The 21,530-nt window shown below is 38.5% G+C and overlaps 1 protein-coding gene across 1 annotated transcript in view; it reads right to left on the bottom strand.

Moving 5' to 3' along the window:
* The window catches only part of LOC121503622 (potassium voltage-gated channel subfamily C member 1-like), a 73,807-nt gene that overhangs the window by 7,053 nt on the left and 45,224 nt on the right, over positions 1 to 21,530 (bottom strand). Inside the window, exons 4-5 of the mRNA XM_041778113.1 lie at positions 19,721 to 20,582; positions 15,900 to 16,112 (exon numbers count right to left, since the gene is read on the bottom strand). Coding sequence (XP_041634047.1) covers positions 15,900 to 16,112; positions 19,721 to 20,582 — 1,075 coding nt within the window. The remainder of the gene's footprint in view (positions 1 to 15,899; positions 16,113 to 19,720; positions 20,583 to 21,530) is intronic.

The raw sequence follows: 21,530 nt of genomic DNA, 5'->3' as shown, positions 1-21,530 counted from the left end.
CAAGTTGGGGAAACAAATGCAAACACGCAATGATTGACACATTTGTACTGAATAAATTAAGGGGGCTTGTAATCCATCAGACCTTCTAGACCAGGGGTGTGAAACTCATATTGGGTCCGATGCCAGATTTGCTCCAATGAGACGTCCTGAGGGCCGGACTATTAAGCCCAGGAGCGTCAAAGTCAAAAGTGGATTCTAAATTTAGGCCTAACCTAAGAGCCAAACAAGGTCAGCGTTTAAACATAAACTCTCTACCTCATTTTCACCATTAGTAACATATGAGAAAAATATGACACTGATAATTAACCATTCTGAGATGAAAAAAGTCAAATTGATGAGTTTAAATGATGAAGTTTAAAAGGCAAAAATATGACAAAGAATTTTAAATTGTGAATCTTGAAGGTTAAAACATGAAAAAAGTCAAAATCATAAATTTAAGTCAGAATTGAGATGCAAAATTGAAAATATGAAATGACAACATTGATTTCTTTTCCCACCCTCCTGACTTTTTATCTAATTATTTGAAATCTTTCTATATATTATCAGATTTTTATAATTTAACAAGGATATTTTAAATCGTCAAGGTGAAGTTTGCACGTTTTTACTGGAGGAAATCTGCAGACCTCGTACCAGTGGGCCACTTATAATAGAAAGCTCTTATGATCTTGCGGGCCGGGTATACAACTGTACTACAGGCCCCCAGGCCTTGAGTTTGACACTCCTGTTGTAGACCAAACTCTTAGAAGCAAATCTGCATAAATAAAGTTCATTTATCTAATGAGGCAGCCATTTGGTTCTCTGTTTACACCCAACATAAGAGGTCACTGAACAGAAGAATGAGATATATCAGGCAGTGATAGATATAAAACCTTTTTAAATGATAGAGATTTATTAATGATTTGCTGGAGACCCGCTTATACACAATCGTACTGTTGAAAGCCCTCAGTAGTGTGTTTAAGAGTCGTCGTAGAATGAATGGTTGACCACAGTTTAGAATATGATCTGTGGTTTCTGTGCTGGGTTAATGAAATGAATGAAGAAGGAGGGGAAAATGAGAAATGTAGGGACAACGAGGACAGAGGGCAGAAAGGCAGAGGGATGGAGGAAAAAGGGTAGGTTTAGGGTGAGGAAGAGTTTACATCAAACACCAAAGGCAAATATTATCCTATTACATCAATCTGCATGCAGAAGATATATCAACATGTGTTTCAGTTTACAGCACAATGGTCATTATTTTTAAGATTTAAGGCAGTAACTGCAGAAGCTTTCATATTTATGTTTTTACAAATATGACCTCACACACATAGACACCTATTTTATCTCTGAAAACACATGTTGATTTAAGATTGTCAAAGAAGTAATATTTGCATTAAATACACACATACAAACGTGCAATTTCAACAACACGTCAAACAGGAGGTTAACAATTATACACATACATTCATATAACATGTATGTGATATGTGCTGTAGCTCAGACAAAAAGACTAAAAGGAAACACATACAAACACTGATTAGATGGACAAGCAGGGAGAAGCAGGCAGACAAGACAGTAGTTACTTAAATGACCAAATTATGAAGGCCCTGCTCACTTAAATGACTAAATCTAGATCTTAAAGCAATATACCACTGAATAAAACACACAGCAAAGTTAGAGCATTAGTAAGGTATGAGTGTGAGTGACCAGGGTGATTAAAAAAATGACTTTTAAACTACTTTAAGTTACAATGATAACTTGTCTATCCTCAATTATTTTAGTAATAGTATTTCAAACATACGTGGAAGCTGGTCAACAGGGAAGAGAATATGGTTCTGTCCTGTTCTTCACTGATGTTGGGAAAAGTTTGTATGAAAGAAGCTTATTATCTAATGTCAAGATGAAGATAAAAAAAGAAAACCAAATCAACTTCATGAGGTATATTTCTGTTTTGTTTCAAGAGGTAATTCGGGAAATTTTGATTAATACGTAGCAACAGGTATCTGCAAAGAGAAGAAGAAAAGGTGGCCAAAGCCAGGAAAAGTACTATATGTTCAAAAGTAATTAACCCAATGCACTATATATATCTGTTAGTAATGTACATTACCTGAAATTTTCCAACAGTCTTTGAAGTCAGAGAAATCAATGAGTTGTTTATCATTGCCATTAAAATGCTGGATGTGACATAAAAAACTCTTAGATTGTTACATAAAGAAGCATGACCTGCTACTAAAAGCTGCTGTTCTGTTGCTGTATCACATTCACGTTTTGTGCTGCTTACTTGTAATGGACCACAATTATTCTCTGCCATTGTCTGCCCCTGCAATGAGGATCTCCAACCCCACCCCCTTGTGACATTGTAGCTCCACCAGGCATTTCCAGGTCGAGTAGAGACCAGATGTGCCGCTCAGCTTGGTCCACTTCTGAGGTTCACTTCTCGTTTTGAATGGTGGACTCTGTTCAATAAAAAACTGCATTCCATAAGTAATATTCACTAATCACTTCTGCGCCATTTTTGGTTACATGGATGAGTATCTCATAAAGAGGGAGAAAAGCTGCTAAAAGTGCGCTTTATGGTTAACACTTTGAGCAGCATATCAAACATTCTGGAACTGTGCACAGGGTGAACCAGGAGGGCCTTTTTTTCACAGCGTTTCCTCCTTTTTATGGGGAAAATCATCCATGAAACCAAAACACTAGTCTACTGCTCAGTAAATACACCATATGTGGTGTATTTTTTTATTGCACTCTACATTCAAAATGAGAAGTGAGCTGCAGAAGAGGACCAATCTGAGCAATGCATCTTTACATACCATCTTTAGTTTTTATCTTGATTGGGAGCCCCTGGTGGTGAAATTTACATACTGCGCATTCAAGCTGACTTAATTTACTAACTTTTAAGGTCAATTTTATGGTTATAATAATATTGGAAACTTTAATATGATATCATCTCAACTACACCAGTGCCTGTTTTGATACCACAGCAAAAAAATAAAATAAAATAAAGATAAATAAATAAATAAAAACTCACAGGCACCCAGTCCTGGGAGATCTCTTGATGTCAGTAATCAAATATTGCTGGCAAAGTTCTGCACACTATCCAAATTGCACAAATACCTTGTCTGTGTTTGGGAAAAAAGGGTTGCCATGACATTTGTGTAGTTTAGCCAAAGTGCAGGAGTCAGCCTGCAATTTTTAAGGACTCATCCTTCTTTTATGAACCTGTCCAATGAAAGAGAGCATTTGTATTTTTAAATTATATTGATATTACAATAACAAGACTGCATTGTTTAAAAACATATGGTATTAATATTGACCAAATAAAGACAACTCTATTCACAAAATATCCAGAATAAATAGCACATATTAATGTTTTATAATTCACAATGTCTGGTCTTTGATCATTATCCAGATGATCGAACAGTTTACACTTTCCTTGGCAACATGATTCCACTCCTGATACAACAGCAGCTGAACTGTTGCAGCAGCAGTAAGGATATAAGATAGCATGAGTGCAATACAATAGGCCTCAGGGGATCCTGACCACCAATAACAATTAAATCCTTCCCTAAAGGCAATTGATCATTGGTGGGAGAAAAGGAGAGTTACAGAAATACAGCTGTGTGTTGATGAGAGAAAAAAAAGAATGAATTCCAGCCCGAAAAGAGAATATTTAAGGTGGTACAACACTGCGTCTCATTGGTTGAACTCAAGGGAAATGTAGTGAAAGAGGGATGAGAGCTCTCCACTTTGCTAGGGTGCAGCATCTCCTAACACATCAATGAGCCCCTAAGTAAGACTCAAGAGTCAGTTCATGCCTATGGTATCTGTCTGTCAATAAAGAGAATCAATACTATTTCTACAGAGAACAGGGAGGGGGAGGACAGGGAGAAAAAGACAGAGAGAGAATTATGGAAGGAAAAAAAAAAACAAGGGGAGCCCGGACGGCACTTAGAGAATCCATGAAGTACAAAGCAAGTGAGTGATTAATGCAACATTTCATTCCTATCTCGACCTTCACCCACTTACTGATTAAGTTTCTCGACTAAAGGGTAGATAGACGTGTGTAGGATCATAATGCAGAGTGTGTCTGCTGCCTTTGAATCCAATGCAGTTAGTAGGGTGTAATGTGCAGTCTTAGCCTTTGGAGGCACTAGCACTGCACCAACATTCACTTTAGAGTTACTGTATCTCTGCAGATTTTTTTTCCCCTTTTCTAAGAGAGAGCAGGCAGTGTTTTCTCTGCATTCTCGGCACTATTCATTTATCCTGTTTTGCACTGAGTCAGACTTTGGCAACTTGCAGAGTCACTGGGAAACAGATTTAGTGGGATTTTCCTTATACAATGAGGACAAATGTAACTAAAGGTTTTAATCTAACAATGCCAAGAGAAAAAAAGGGGGCTTTACCTTTTCTGAAGGCTGACTTGCAATGCTTCTGCATACACCTACATAAGATTAAACAACATTTTTGATAAGGCTCTTCAATTTCTTGGAAAAAAATGTGTTATGTGACTTCTGTCCCCAATTGTCCTTTAATAGTGAGAGGCAGGGAGGCTGGCTGCAGACCTCTATGGTGGGCCGCTTTGGGCTCATCTGACCCCTACAATGGGGTGACCTCGATTGTGGAGCAGGAAGTGATGTACTTACCATTGTTGTGGTTTTCCTTAGTTTGTGGTGTGTTATCAGTGAGTGGAAAATATATGCTTCGGAAATGTACGTCACTTCAACACTTCCTCTTGCAAACATGTTTTTTATTGTCTATTATGTTCTGATGAAGACTCCTGTGAGTCCAAATGTGACATCCCTGCTCACTATAGGATTTCTAGAGTGCTTTGGATTTTCAGTTTTGACTTATCTTTCATATTGACTTTGTTTGCATATAACCGGGAAGGTCATTTTTTCCTTTTGCAATGATGATCTCTGTCCCCTTATCCTTGAAGAGCACCTGATATCTGTCACAACTTTTTTCAAACCTTTTTGACCGGTGCAGCACTCATCCAATTTCATCTACAATTGTATGTCATTTATTCTATTTTTCAATTTGACTAACCAACAAAATAACAAAATATTAATAATTTTGCTTTCTTTTTAGGTCTTTGTCATCATTTACATCCCAGAAGATTGTTTTTTGTTTGTTTGTTTGTTGTTGTTGTTGTTGTTGTTACACCCTGCCTCACTGTATGCTTGGTAAAACACAGCCCACTTTATTGATATGAAATGAAACTACGTAGTCACAATTAGGTCTTGACCCAAACTGCTTTGTTACACCGAGTCCCGGAGTTCTCCTGTCCACCGTTTCCGTAGCAACAGGGAGCTAAGGATAAAGTCAAGCGGTGAGAGGAGAGGGAGTGAAAAAGAGAGAACAAGAGAGAGCATGTTGGGTTGTCAGCGGGTTAACCATTAAATGATGGTAAATAAGGACAAATAAATAAAATAAACATGACATACAAACATAATCAATTTGGTAAAATGAATAAAGATAGATAGATAGATAGATAGATAGATAGATAGATAGATAGATAGATAGATAGATAGATAGATAGATAGAGTGCTGTGAAAAAGTAATTTGCCCCTTTTCTTATTCCTGAGTTTTTTGCATATTTATCACACTTAAATGTTTCGGATCATCAAACCAATTTTTAACCTTGCAAAGCAGATGGGTACGCCTGTTTCCTTGTTTTTCACTGGTGAATCCATCTTGCAAAGCTCCCATATGAACTGTTTGGGCCCGGTTAGACAGTGACAGGACAAATCAGCGACGAGGGGCAGTACTTTCAGGTGCTGCAGTGTCGTTACCTAAGCAAACAGCAGCAAGAACTGGTGCAGTTATGGAGGAAGAGATTAGTGTGGATGCTGCTAAAGCGCCAGGTTATCAGAATTTGATGACATTTCTTCATGAAAAGAAGAACAAAGAACTGCAGTGAGTTGTTTTCTTTTCAAAAACGACAGAAGTCGAGTACTTACATGTCTATAGTCACCATGTTTCACGTTATTCCTCACTGACTCCGCACGTGGAGCTCGATAGCAGCTACGTCACATGTTTTGTTGCTCTTATTGGCCCGTAGAGATGTGACAGACAGAACGTTCATCCAATCACACTCTAAGTTTTTTTCAAATTTTTTCTTTCCTCAAACGTTTCCCATTGAAGCTTTCCCAGATGGACGTGTGAAACAAATCCATCTGGCATGTCAGGTTAACCAGTTTTAATATCTCACAAAGACAACCCAAGTAAATACAAAATGCAGTGTCTGAATGGTTATTTAATTTTTTGAAGGGGGTAAAAAATCCAAACCTATCTGGCCCTATGTGAAAAATGAATTTCCCCCCTTGTTAAATCATGAGTTAACTGTGATTAACTACAGTTATTGGAAAGCTGAGACCAATTTCCTTGGCCACACCCAGGCCTGATTAGCACCAGATTTGTTGAATGAAGACATCTCTTAAATAGAAGCTGTCAGACAAAGTGACGTAGGCGACAAGATCTCAAAAAGATACCCATCATGCCACGATCCAAAGAAATTCAAGAACAAACGAGAAACAAAGTGATTGAAATCTATCAGTCTGGAAAGGGTTACAAAGCCATTTCCAAGGCTTTGGGACTCCAGAGAACCACAGTCAGAGCCATTATCCACAAATGGAGATAACTGGGAACAGTGGTGAACCTTCCCAGGAGTGGCCGGCCAACCAAAAAGACTCCACGAGCACGACGACGACTTATCTAGGAGGTAACAGAACCCAGAATGATATCCGAACAACTGCAGGCCTCACTGGCCTCAGTTAAGGTCAGTGTGCATGACTCAACCATAAGAATGACACTGGGCAAAAATGGCATCCAATGGGAGAGTTCCAGGGCTGAAACCACTGCTAACAAAAAACAACACAAAGGCTCGTCTCACATTTGCTAACAAACATCTTGATGATCCCCAAGACTTTTGGAGAAATATTCTGTGGACTGACGAGACAAAAGTTGAACTTTTTGGAAGGTATGGCTGAGTTAAAACAATTCTGCGAAGAAGAGTGGGCCAAAATTCCTCCACAGCAATGCAATAGACTTATCACCAGTTATCACAAACACTCGATTTCAGTTATTGCTGCCAAGGGTGGCACAACCAGTTATTAGGTTCAGGGGGCAATTACTTTTTCACATAGGGCCAGATAGGTTTGGATTTTTTTCCCCCTTAAAAAATTAAATAATTAAATTAATAATAAAAATCAACAATTTACTTGGGTTGTCTTTGTGAAATATAAAAATTGGTTTGATGATCCAAGACATTTAAGTGTGATAAATAATAAAAACTTTTTCACTGTAGATAGATAGATAGATAGATAGATAGATAGATAGATAGATAGATAGATAGATAGATAGATAGATAGATAGATAGCCAACCAGCTTCCCCCCACAGTTAGAAATTTTTGATGCAGTACTGTTCCTTTTTTTGCTTTACTGATTCATTCCTTGAACAAGCAATAGTAGTTTGCATGCGTACCTGCCCTTTAACTTTTGCATACAAAGGCAATGAGAGCCAGGAAAAGAAGCAGAGAGCACTACAATGCAATGGCGCCCTTTCTGAATGCCTCTAAAAGCTCATAGTTTCATTCTTTCCACCCATCGCAACCTCAGATCTGATAGTGTTGGATTGCAGTTGCAGTGGTAACTTTGGAGATCTGTTAGAGAATCCATCCAAGCACAATCTGTGTGAATGTCAGTGTGAGGGGAGGGAGGAAGGAAAGAGAAGTGATCTAAAAGAGATTGTAAGAGAGCGGTGGTGGCACATCTAAAGCTCTAGCCTTGTGACTACATTGAAATGCTTGATTTATCTTTTCTGGACTCAGTCACAGATGAAATAAGAAACCTTAAAAGATAAATAAATCAAACATTTTTTTCTTGAGCTAGTCTTGGAGTAGTGTTATCATTTGGATTTGAAGCTTAAGAGAGCAAAGAGAAAGTCTGAAAGCCCATCCCAGCACAGCTAACAGTGCCACCACTGTGCTAATCACCACAGCCCTTTGAACTTCCTGTTTTACTTACCTGTGTGTGTTTGCATGTGTGTATTTAGGGATTTGTCTGTCTTTCTTTCTCCCTTATTGCTCATACAGATTTTTTCATGAACGTCTTAAACAGCATTAGCCATCAAACCTTCAAAGCAACTACAACGGTCAGTGTTCTAGTGCAGTCCGACAGAGAGTCAGACAGCTGAGCTACAGAAGGTCATTTTTTTGAAAATGGGAACTTAAAAAGTATTTGAATCAGATGTATAAAATTGTTCCCCAATAAGCAGAGCCCATGTTGCAATGGGCTCAGTACTCTCTGTGGGCTGCACTGTAAATACTGACCTTAGCTCAGTTCCAGACGAAAGGATAGAGGAAACCCTCCAACTAACCAATCAGCAACCAGCTCTCACTCTCAGTGATTGGGCAATGAGCCAGCCAGTGCGCAGCAGCCGCTTCCACTCTGGCATTTGTCCCAAAACAAACATGTTTCATTGGATTCCCTTTAATCTGTACCTTTGATTTTCTATTTCTTTTGTTTCTTGATATCTTTATTTCAAGAAAGTCACTTAGTGCTTCGGTGCATTATACTTGACATTTTGGTACACTTCAATTGTAATTAGTTTGGTCTAAAAAAGACAGTGATTTCTTACAGCACCTTCAATCAGTATACCAAAATAAGTATGGAAAGACCAGACACCGTCTTCCCCAAGTTCGGTATTTTGACCCTAAACCAATTTTGAACAGGAATGGAAGGCAGGGGTTTAGGAGGGGTAAGCATTTGGTTCATGATGCCCCTTATCTATAAGTACCAGAGTGAGAAGAGACTGGGTGAGAGGAGGAGAAGGAGGAAGAAGAGGAGGAGCAAGAGGAGGGGAAGACAGCTACACACACAAATTACAGACACACACAGAAAAAGGACGGACATACAGACAAAGGAAAAAATAGAGAAAAGGACAGACAAACAGACAGACAGATGGATAGTGTGACACAGACAAAAAGAGCCAACATACAAACATATATGACCTGACACAACCTGGAGAAGGAGACAGTAACACAACAAAATAACAACAGCACACATCAGACATAAACCTTAAACTGAAACCTTTTAGCCCACACTCTTCACCCAGGTTTAAAACAACATCCCCAGGTTACAAAGAGGGACAGCTTTTCCCTCTCAGACACACTATGAGGCTCATAGGAAGTACAAAGAAGCATGCACTGAGTCACACACTCATGTCTTACAGTCAGAGTCACACAGTGTGTTCATGTGGTTGGGAACAGCTACAGTGTCTGTGTGTGTCCAACTGTGAGTGCTGATTCCTCTTGGGTAATTGAAACCTAAAACAATGTTTTTGTTTTATATATTTACTTCAAAAAATAGATCTTTAATTACCTCAGAAAAAGGAAACTATTCAGGACTTAACTTCAGCAGTCACAGTATCTCGTAGAATTAAAGTGGAATATGTCTCTTCACTGTGGCATCACATTTGCGTCACAGTTCTGAGCGTAAGAAATTATTTTTTATTACCAGTATTCACATTTTTTTCAAGGATATTATCATGCAAAAGAAAATCAAACTTAAACTTTTGCAACTCAAATGTATGGATCATAATGAAGTTTTGTCCTTGATTCCAACAATAAAAAAAATCTCAATGGAAATATTTTCACTGACTTATATATATTTATATATATATTTATATTCTTAAAATGTAATAGCATCATACTAAAAAACTGCAGGCTATACTACAGCAGGTTCAGTAGAGCTAAGGTACTTATAACTATGTAACCATCATCATGCTGCATTTATTTCAAAAGACTAGCACAAAGTAGATGTATTAGTAGCAAAAGGATCATAAATAGAGATATATAAAAAAAACAAGCGACTAGCATAAAGGCATGCATTACTCATCATCAGGTATATCATGTTAAATAAAATCTGTTTATATTCACAGTGTCCTATTAATTAATGGCACAATCATTTTAGAAAGAAATCAAATTGATAAGTCAATTCTATTTTATAGTGCATGGGCATCACGCATACACAAACACACAAACAAAAAACATGCATATGAACCCCATCTTACGTGTGACTATTATTCATGGTATGATGCTGAAATCACACTTAAAAGCTTAACAAGAAAAAGCACCCGGCATGCACCTCTTCACATTCAGTTTTGTGTTACAGGTGTTTTTGTGTGTGCACATTGTGACTGTATTAAAAAAAAAAAAATTCTTTTAGTTTCTCATTTTAAGGTCTAATATTAAGAGACTGTGGATTATTAGTTAGACCTGGTCACTGGAAGATTCATTCCAGACTCCTCCAGTGTCCTGAGCCCCAAATTGTGGATAATTTTGTATATAAAGGTGTTACATATGAGCAGCACAAACATGTATGGTGTAATCTGGTCATGTTATTCCTGGACTCTTTATCACATATTTACGCCATACAACTGAGCTTGTATAATGTGTGTGTAATTTTTGGGCTCATCAGTTCTCTCTAATACAACTTTTATTGTCTCCAGTTTCTCTTATTGTTGTTGTGCGTTAACATATGGAAAGCATTGAACACATTGGCTTTAAAATAAAAATTTGATCAAATTTAGTTTAGTCTAAAAGAATATCTATTCTACTGATTCTATGCCCTGGCTAATTAGATTATCAGTTCTGTCATAAATTATATTTTGTCTTATATTTCATGCAAAGTCTAATTCAGAGTGGAAAAAACAAAGTGTAGGATACCTTTGTGAAGTCTTATCCACCCTTAATAAAATTTAATTTACATTAATAACACAACAAAGTCTAGTCTAATGTTATTTAGCCTGCAGATTTAATCTGAATATTCTAATTGAAAGTGTTCACCTATTATGTTGCTGTTGTTGTTATGCTAGTCAGAGGGTGTTTTCACACATATTGCCTGTTCAGAGGAATAAATATGTTGTTGTAATTTGTCTTTGTGTGATTTTTGTGTTCCTGCTGCAGTATTGTAAAGCAGGCCAAGTATACACCAATGTCTAGTGTTGTAGTACTCGAGAATCGTTTTGGCCTTGAGACTGGTCTTGGGACCTGGTTTCAGATGTCCTGGTCTTCTCTCAGAATTGGGAGCAGTTTTGCTCAGTCCTGTCTCAGTCTCAGACAGGTGTGACTCAGGATTTCCATCAAGACCACATCTGATCTGCTATTCTTCAACATTATTACTATGATAATAAGGAGAAGCCCTTGATAAATAAACAGAGGGCTTCAATTCATTCAGACTGGGCATATGATGTCATTTCCAGTTGAACTGGTCACTTGTTATGCCTCCTTGTAAATCTATTCAAGTACCTTATGTGGCACACCTGCAGAAACTCAGATCCTTACAAACAGGTTGATCATATTTTTAGTCATAAAAACCTTTCTAGTCAAAAATTCTGTACCTGTTAGTGGCTTGTTTTATTAGATTTTTGCATTGTGGTGCTTTGATACCTTGTTTTTTTGCTGTCTTTTAAAAGAGAGTGCTTTTTTGTTGTTCAACCTTGTGAAGATATTTTTTGGCTGATTTTTATGGTCTTGGTTTTGTCTCAGCCTTGGCTTGTCTTGGTCTTGGATAGTGTGGTCTTGACTTAATGTCATTAGCTCTCTGCTTTGTTTTCCCTGGGAACACAAATGCCATGTGCACTAGTGAAGTTTGCACTGTGGGATGGCTCCAAGATGTGAGTTAACTCATCAACATGCAAAAAAAAGAAAAAAAGAGTTGTGGGTTGACTTAAACAACAAGGAGGTCAAATATCTGACAGATGTTTTGTTCTGTTTCCTGGATTAATTGTGTTCTCACTCCAAAGCTATGTCGGCTCAGTTGTTTTGTGCTAGAGTTCATTTATTGTGTTCACATATGACCAAACAAATGGAGCCAAAGAGGTAACGCTCTCTTGTTTCAGAATAAAAGGATCCAGATGTGAAAACACCCTTACTATTATCCTGTGTAGTTTACTCTTCATTAACCATTTCTAGGATTTGTGTGTGTGTGTGTGTGTGTGTTTTTCCTTTATTTAGAAAGGACAGAGGTTAGAGCAGGAAGTTGAGAGAGAGAAAAAGAGAGATAGAGAGAGAGAGAGAGGGAGAGGGAGAGGGAAAGGTGCCTAAACCCAAGCCACCTGCTTGTGGGACTTTAGGGTTTTTTGTGTGAGTAGAAAGCTTTTGCCCCATTTTGTGGTCTGTGTAAAAGTTTACCTTTGTGTTTCTAAGGTTTTGATCCAAGAGGAGGTGGAGTTGAGACTACAGCTCCTGCTGAAGCAGAAGACCATTTGGCCTGAACCACTCCTCTCCCAGGGAGCATGCCACACTGCTAGACTTTAAACCATCTGTTAGGGTGTGTATTTTCAAGTGTGTTGGTGTTTATGGGTCAGAGGAAGTAGGTGTGGAGATGTATAGGTGTGTGGATTATTACAATTGACAGGTGCAGGGTTGCATTTTAGTGTTGAAAGTCATGGTGGCAAGAGAAATGAAAGGAACAATATAAACAAAGATTAGTTTTAAAAAAGAAAGAAATGAGTTTGCAGATAGTTTTTAATAGGGATTGATAGGGAGAGATATAAAAGTTTGGTGATTAAGCAGTGGGAAAAGATGGAACAGGGAACATGGAGAGTAAATGATGGAAGCAGGTGAAAACAAACGTAAGAAAAATACATTGAGGAAGAGGGAGGGAAAGAATGAAAGACATATGAAAAGGCATGAAAAACAGCAGTGAGAAAGAGGTACAGCAGAAAAATGAAGAAGCAGGATGTGAAGACTGAAGACAGAATGACTTTCGTCTGGTCTGCTTTGTGCCAACCAAGTCAGATTTGAAATACTGCAAATAGGACAGGTTTTATTTCAGGATATTACCACTTAATATTCTTAAAATGTATGTATGTTACAAGAAAAATCACAATTGGCTACATTACAGGATGAGGCTGGAGGTATTGTGTGTTCTTCTTTTTTTCTACAAATCAATCAAATCCCAAGAAAGGACTAACACTATCCTAAGAGCTAAGTCAAAGTCATGTATATGAGGTAAAAACAGGCTCATCAAGTATCTAAATAAATATACATATACATTAGTTTGGGTTTTAGCATATCTGCACTTCTAAACATACGAAAAAGGGGATGAAAGACTCAGATATCTGCATAACAAAAAAAAGAAAAGACAACAAAAAAATTAAATCTCAAATAAACTAATAAAAACTTTTTCTGGTCCAGTCATAGTTTCTCAAACATCTTATATTCTCTTTTTTACTGTCATACAGCTCACTCAATAGAAAAAAAAACAACTAACCAACAAGTGAAGTCAAACTGACATTATCACATATTTTTTATTTATTTCTTTGCCAGTAAGTCGAATTGATTCTGTTTGAGGAACAGCTGGGAAACAGTGTTAGAATTTGTTGACCAAATGAACAGAACAAAAAACGTGCATTCAGGTTAGCAGCTCTGTGAGGCTGCACTGTTGTGTTCTTTTCGCTAATTTTGGTTTAATTAAATGTTAGAAGTCACAAAAAATGAACTTATATTCCTTTTAATAGGGAATCAAAGTGTGTCAAGCTCTGAGACCTAAATGGGTCATATAGGGAGAAAAAGACTAAAAGTTAATTAAGATAAAACTTCATGACTCCACGAATGGGTACTGGGGTCTAAAAGCAAAAAACTATAAAATAAAACAAAATCTTGAACAAATGCAATACATGTATGATTACTGTACTATATGTAAAAAAGGAGATGTCTTATAAACAACCAGGTGATCATTTCATCTTGTGAAGGGGTGGTTGCCAGAGAAATAAAAGAGTTCAATCCAAACATTTATTATTAAAAAATCAAACTGCAATGTTCCTTCCAAAGCAATCTAGACAGACTATAGCCCTCATAGAATTAAAATGCTGTTATTTTACATGGCAAAATATACTTTAGAAAAGCTACACAGGTCTTCATCAGGGCCATCATCAGCAGTCAGATGACCCTGATGAAGACCTGAGTAGGTTGCAACATGGTGGGAGTAAAGTGCCCTAAACAGTGGGCCTTATGTTGTGTTCACACCAAATGCAAATGATTGCCTTTTCACGTGAATCTGAACGTGTGAAAAAAAGTGAGTTTACCCACTTAATTTTTTTAAATTTGCACAAATAGCTCGCTCCTTCTCTCACAACCAGCTTTAAAGTCAAATGTCATCATGCATGGCTCAGCTTGACAACACTGAGAGGACTGCTGCTTTGAATCTGGTGTGACAAAGTGACGGATGAAAGTTTTCACAACTTACCTGGTAATCTGACCTCCTCACTCCCTTTCCTCCAAGCAAGCTTCTTTTAATTCTTTTGCTGGTAGAAAAGGCATGTAAGTCATATAGCTCAGGGTAGCCACAGACACCAAAATTTCCTCCTCCATTTTCCAGTTAAATGAACCTCCTCCCCACTCAGGCCGTTCCTTGGGAGGTCCTCCGGTGACCCTCCAGTAACGCATGTGAAATACATCATTAGGGGATCTCCATGCTGATTTGCCATTGAACAGCAAGTGAATCGCTCTAGTTCCGATTTTTCAACTCTTGCAAATAGGCGGATGAAGTGAACGGCGCGTTGAACAAAGTTTGAATTTTTGCAAATTACTCGCTCAATTTGCACAATTAATGTTGTACGTTCATGGCATTTTCACTGCCAGAGGGGAATTCACGTCTACTTGATCTTTACATGACTTTACATACCTCACGCCAATGATTTTACTGGTGGTGTGAACACAACATATGCAATGATGTTGACTCTGTTTTAGCTCCTTACAGTCCTCAGGAAAATCCTGGAAAAGGACGCAAATGTCCACTTTTTATAAATTTTTGTTTTTCTTTTTAACCTTGGTTTTGTTTTCTAAGATTTTAGGTACTGACTTATCGTTATACCTCATACAAAAGGGGAAAACACTGCTACATAGTGTTGTGGGATAAGTTAATTCAATTTAAAGCATCAAAACATAATTTAGACAAATGCACATCTTTCTGTGGGATTTGTTCATTGTTGAAAAAACTGAATAACACCAATGTTGTCTGCAGCCTTTTGACACTCACAGTCAAAAACAAAAGGAAACACCAAATATGTGAATGACTGTTATGAAGTGAAACTTACACAGCGAAAAGGAAAGGTTATCACAGATTACAGCACAAAAAAGGAGGCAGATGTTATCTTGTATGAGTGATCTGAATGGGGGATGCTCTGATTAAATGGTAATAAAAGCATTTTTGACAAGTCATGAAAACATCAGTCATTACTGTTACTTCTGTTTCACATAGGAGTAAATCCAGTCACTCCAACAGTAGCCCAGATGGCAGTGCTGCAGCAGCAGCAGCCTCTGCAGTACCTCTGCAGCAAAGATGCGGGATAGATGCATGAAGGAGACTTCTTCTACTGGCTGTAATTTGAAGTTAATGAGGAGAATTGTTGGATTAAATATCAATGTTGGACATTGATATGATATTTGTGCTGCAGGAGGGAGCTGGTAAATTTGAGAAGTTGTGGTAGTGCCTTGATGGAGCAGAGTTAGCAAAATGCTTAATATTATATTTTTGAATGCTTGAAAGTCTTTAATAAAGCCTGAAGTTTTACTGTCTTTATTGTCTTTGTTCTTTCACATTTTTTCTGTGTCTGTGTCTGTGTACGATGGATGCATGGGGGATTCATGAACACCTGTAAAGTTTCCATAAAATTGTTAATATTCTTTTATTTTGCCCCCCCACCCTCATCAGTGTGTATAATCAGTTAAGTGTGTGCTTGGATCATGTGCATTTGACTGTTTTACAATGTCTTTGCACACAACACACAATGTCAGCACATGTCAATCAGTACCATGCATTGAGCGACAGTCCACTGCTGTCACTCAAGTACTGCCCTCCCCCTCCTCCTCCTCCATCAATGCCCCACCTCCCCCCGTCCACCCTCCTACCTTTCCGAACGTTCCCATCTGTTGTGCGTTGGAACTCCCCAGTGCTCAGCAGGAAGCAGGCCCGGTCATGAGGGTAGCGCTCACGGCTGGTAGTTGAGCCAAGACCTCCAGTTGCTGGACTACGTTCATCCCCAAGGACCTGGTCAATGGTGGGGCAGTCTTCATTGGCCAAGGCTGCGGCATTGGCTGCTGCATCTCCATTCTGCTTTGAGTCTGGTAGATGGCATTGATGAGGCAAGGGGCATATTTGGGATGGCAGGTAGACAGAGGAAAGTGGGTGGCAGAATTCAATGCAAGGAGGAGAGTAGAGGAGATAAAAAGAAAAAGAGGTTGAGAGGAAAGAGTTTTAAAAAGAGTGTGAGAAATTGAATAAAGATGATGAGAAAAAAGAGGGAGAAGAAAAACAGGAGAGTGAAAAAGAAAATAGACAAAGGAGAGGAGAGACAAACAAGATTTAGAAGCAGGCATGAAAAGGGTGGCAAGACATGAAGTAGATATGGGTGGGAGGACAAGGAGGAGATGTAAAGAAAAAGAAGATTAATGGTTAGGGGAGAGGAAGAGGAGAATGGGGTGCATCACAGCAATAAAAATGGAAAATGGAGATAAGACCAGGAGTAGTGAGGAGCGAGTCAGAGGAGGACAAGGAGAAGGAGAAAGGATTTAGAGATGAGAAACAGAAGCCAAAGAACGTGAGATGAAAGAGAAGTAGTGAGAGAAAAATGAGTGGAAGGTAAAAATAAAATCAAAAGGGTAAAGAGAGCAAAAATGAATAGAGACAGGGAGGAGAAGAGAGTGCAGGAGGAGGGGGTGTGGGAGGTGGGATGGGGAGGTAAAGGAGCGTTATTGCCTCGTGATAGCTGTCCTGATCACATGACCAACACACTGCAGCAGAGCACCAAACACAAACACACACGCTTCACACACAGCATCATTCAGCACTAAAAGAGAGAACTTAAACAAAGGATGTAATGTGCTGCATACACATAATGAGAAGATTGCTGTTGGGAAGCAGAGTTGGTGTCTCTCAACACAGCTGTCATTTCTAATGTGATAAGATTTAAGGTAGCAGACACAGGCCTCAGAGGTGGACACACACCAAAATAAACTTTCACGAGTATCCAGTAAGAGCTGAAATCAAAAGTGTTGTTTATTTTTTCTGTTGTTGTCTCACACTGCCACACTCTATGGTGAGAGCTGGCAGTCAAAAAAGTAGAGATTTTAGCCACATTAAGAAAAGACTAGGAATGGCTGGCTGACAAAATCTTGAGCATACAGAAGTCAAGTTTTCTCAGTCAGATGTATGCACTATTTTTTCAAGCTCTGTCACTGAAAAGTAGCACTGGCATTATGGCAGACAATGAAATTTAAAGCAATTCTGGAATTGGGTTTCATTTGTTTTTTTTTCAAATACCAATGCTAAATTGATTTCTTTTAAATGGTGCTGGTGCCTAAAAAGTACTTGTATTGATACTTTAAGAGACAAAAAGTGTTTTAAAAGTCCGCTGTATTCAGACCCCCTTCACTTTTTTCATTTTTCTTATGTTGCAGCCAGATGCGACAGTCAAAAAAGATATATATATATGTACAGGATATATTCTCATTAATCTACACTCAGTACCCCATCGTGAAAAAGTGAAAACAGAGTTTTAGAAACCTTTAATTTGTTAAAACTGAAAAGTTAAAATATGTCAATTACATCAGTATTCAGACCCTTTACAAGAAAACGCCATGTAAAAGCCAAGTGGGCTTTCATGTGTTTTGCACTGAAGAGAAGCTTTTGTCTCACCGATCTGCCATAAGCCCAGAGTGCTGCACTGATGGTTCTTCTTCTAGAACTCTGCCCCATCTCCACACAGGATCTCTGGAGCCCAGTATAAGTGACCATTACGTTCTTGGTCACCACTCTTACTAAGGCCCTTCTCCCCCGATTGCTCAGTTTTGCCAGGCGACCAGCTTCGAAGAGTCCTGGTTGTGCCAGAGCTTCCATTTGCCACTGTGCCCTTGTGATCCTTTAGTGCAGCAGGATTGTTTTGTAGCCTTTCCTAGAGCTGTGCTTTGCAACAATCCTGTCTCTGAGCTCTGCAGTTAGTTCCTTTGACACCATGGCTTAGTTTTTGCTCTAATATGCATGACCTGCTGTGAGGCATTTTATAGAGCGGTGTGTGCCTTTCCAAATCATATCCAATCAACTTAATTTACCACAGGTGACTCCAGTGAAAGTGTAAAAACATCTCTGCAAAGAGTGAGAGAAATGGGAGGAATTTGACTTAAATTTGAGTGTTTGTGTAAAGTGTCTGAAAACTTGAGTAAATGTGATGGTTTAATTTTTCATTTTTAACAAATTTGAAAAAAAAAAATCATACAATTCTGTTTTCATTTTGTCATGATGGGGTAATAAGTGTAGATTAATGAGAATAAATATGATGTATTTTCAACTAGAGAATCAGACCAAAACATAAGAAAAATGAAAAATATGCTGCTAACGTGTTGGTACAAGTACTGTGTTGGTATTGGATTTCGATACTCACCCTATTTTTAAATCTGCATTACATTTACAATGCTCTGATTATAGTCTGGCGCACAAGTTTTTTTTTTTCTTTAAGAAAATGTCTGAGAAACTCTTTAATATTGGTGTCACATTTTTAATTGGAAAATGTGTATCTCTAAACTGGCTGCCATATCTGTGTTTGGCCTGCTGATAAAGGCATCGGTATCATATGTAAGGTTCCCATCAAATACTATACTGGCAAAGCTAACTAAAGAATATTTTTTTAAATCAATTATTCCAAGTCTGCAAAAGGCAAGCAACTCCCCCACAAGCAGAAAGCAACTGCACATACAAACACAATCATTCACCATACTTGACTCCGTGTAGATGATTGACATGTCAGCAGCAGAGCAAAGACAAGATGAGATGGCCTGGATGAATGTTCAGACAGGCAGAAAATACTGTGTATCTATATAGACACAACCCAGGATTATCTTAACATGTCAGCCTTGGCAGTACAGCATCTGGCTTTGTGAGAAAAAAAGATGGATTTGTCCAGAGAAAGTGATAAGCTTTCTTGTCTCATGTATATTAAAATCTTTTTTTAAGTGCAGCCCCTCAAGAAGGAATGAGGACATCAGCAAGTTATTTACAGCATCAAAACAGTTAGATACACTTCTCACAACATTTCACTGCTTGAAATCTGACCTCTGGTCATCAGTTTGATGAAATAGTTATACAATTCTATATAATCATATTTGCTATGGTCACTCTAGTGATTAACTTAAGTATCTGGAATTTTTATAAGTAGTAAAGTACAGAAGAAAAGTTGGCACATGTTTAATGACAGAAAATGTCTTAAAACCAGGTCAAATCCTGTGGAAAAACACATCCGTGCCTCAGTATGACAGAAAAAATGGTCCAGAATGGATCATCCACAACACTGTTCCAACACATCTGAGGCCAACAACCTTTAGGACTTTCAGGTTAAAATTCAGGGAGACTTAATTTATGATTAGATGTTTTTTTTTTTTTTAATTCAAGGGCTTTTTAAATCAATTCAAGAGTTAAAATTATGGACATTAATTTGATTAAAACTAAGCTGTCATTTATTGCTGATAATTTTGTTATAGTTACAGTTATACATTTTATATCTTTTATGTAGCTACACAGCATGTAACTACTTGAGCATTTCTAACCTCTGGGACCCAATGCATGATTGTTTAATATTTATGTTGCTAATCATGCTAATTACTGATCATTATGCTAACTGGGAAAGCATGCACAAGCTCTCACAAGGGTGAGGCATTAATCAGTATGCTTTTTCTCTTACCTGCTCTGTTAATCTCGATGATCTCCTCCTGTGCCAATGGACAGTCTCCAGTACCCATAATGCTACCAGAGCCCACCATGCTGGGCCCAATCACATTGCCCATTAGCCTGTGCGGCGATGCAGTTGCCATGGCAAGGGCATCTGGCTTGCAGTAGTTGGGACTGCCTGGCTGTGGCGCTCTGGGGATGTGCTTGTTCCTCTTCTTGGGAAGCTTCTGCTTAGCCATGGCCAGGGAGTAGTACATGCCGAAGTTGTTCACGATGACAGGCACAGGCATGGCGATGGTTAGCACACCAGCTAAGGCGCAGAGGGCACCTACCAACATTCCAGACCACGTCTCGGGGTACATGTCTCCATAGCCCAGCGTTGTCATGGTCACCACAGCCCACCAGAAGCCGATGGGGATGTTCTTGAAGTTTGTGTGGGCTGCAGCTGTTGGATCATCAGGGTCAGCAGCGATGCGTTCAGCGTAATAGATCATGGTAGCAAAGATGAGGACGCCCAGCGCCAAGAAGATGATGAGCAGCAAGAACTCGTTGGTGCTCGCCCGCAGAGTGTGACCAAGAACCCTTAAGCCAACAAAATGGCGGGTTAGCTTGAATATACGCAGGATACGAACAAAGCGTACCACACGCAGGAAGCTCAGCACGTCTTTGGCTGTTTTGGAGGAGAGGCCACTCAGCGCCACCTCCAGGTAAAAGGGCACAATGGCCACAAAGTCAATGATGTTAAGGGTGCTGCGGAAGAACTCTGCCTTGTCAGGGCAGAAGATGACACGCAGCATCACCTCAATGGTGAACCAAATGACACAGACACCTTCCACATATGTCAGCCAGCCATCAGTGACCACCTCATACACGATCTGTAGGGTGGAAGAAAAAAACAGGTAGGCTGATAGTATGAGACCTTGAGACATATTTTAAAAACATTTACTTAATTATATATCCACAGGAGCAAAGAATAATTGGTATCATTTTGAGTTTCTACAGCTTATTCTTTCAGAACCAGAACCCTCATATCCACAGTCCTAGTAGTGGCAAAAGTACTATACACAAATTCACTAGTGTGAAAATAAAATGGAACATGGGCAGGGGCTCATTTAACTTACATTAGCCTGTTCATATTACTTAATTATATACTGATCACTGTCAGTCAGTGTTCTGGTGCTTCAATGCTAGTAAAAAAAGTGATATGGTTATAAAACATGCTATCTAAAGAAGTCACAATGGGATCTGATGATAAGAATTGTTTTGCTATTTGTATTGACTCTTTGAATAGAGTGTATGAGTAATATTGAGAATACCTAGCACTAATGATGGATTCACACAGATCAATGGATTATTACTGTTCCTGCAGTTTGTCTATTTGAACAAATTAAACTGTAACACTATGAAGACATCTCTGTTTTCAGAAATTACTTTTTCTTCAGAGTTGTTTCATTTTATTTTTTTTAGGGTTCTCCTGATCTCAGAATCCCAAGGAAAAGGAAAACACACCAACATATTGGCTGGGTCTCTGAGGAATATTGACTTTCTTTTTTCTCACTTCAACAGAAATCTGTTTGTTTTGCAGTTATTTTAACTTAGGAAAAGTTTGAAGGAATGCTGTCCAATAGCTTACAAGACTAAATGTTATGTTTGTTGAGAGAAAAAGAGTCTACCATAGTTAACTTATGGCACTATCTGTTTCAAACTAACTGAGACGGGCTGGCTGCAGAGCCCACATTACTGACAGCCACTCTCACAGATTATTCATCTGAGACACCAAGTGTTGTAATTTACTAGTACAAAGAATTTTCAGTTTTAATTCA

Source organism: Cheilinus undulatus, linkage group 21, assembly GCF_018320785.1.
Source record: "Cheilinus undulatus linkage group 21, ASM1832078v1, whole genome shotgun sequence".
Lineage (NCBI taxonomy): Eukaryota > Metazoa > Chordata > Actinopteri > Labriformes > Labridae > Cheilinus > Cheilinus undulatus.
The sequence above is the reverse complement of the archived record's forward strand: the minus strand, read 5'-3'. Positions and strand labels throughout refer to the sequence as shown.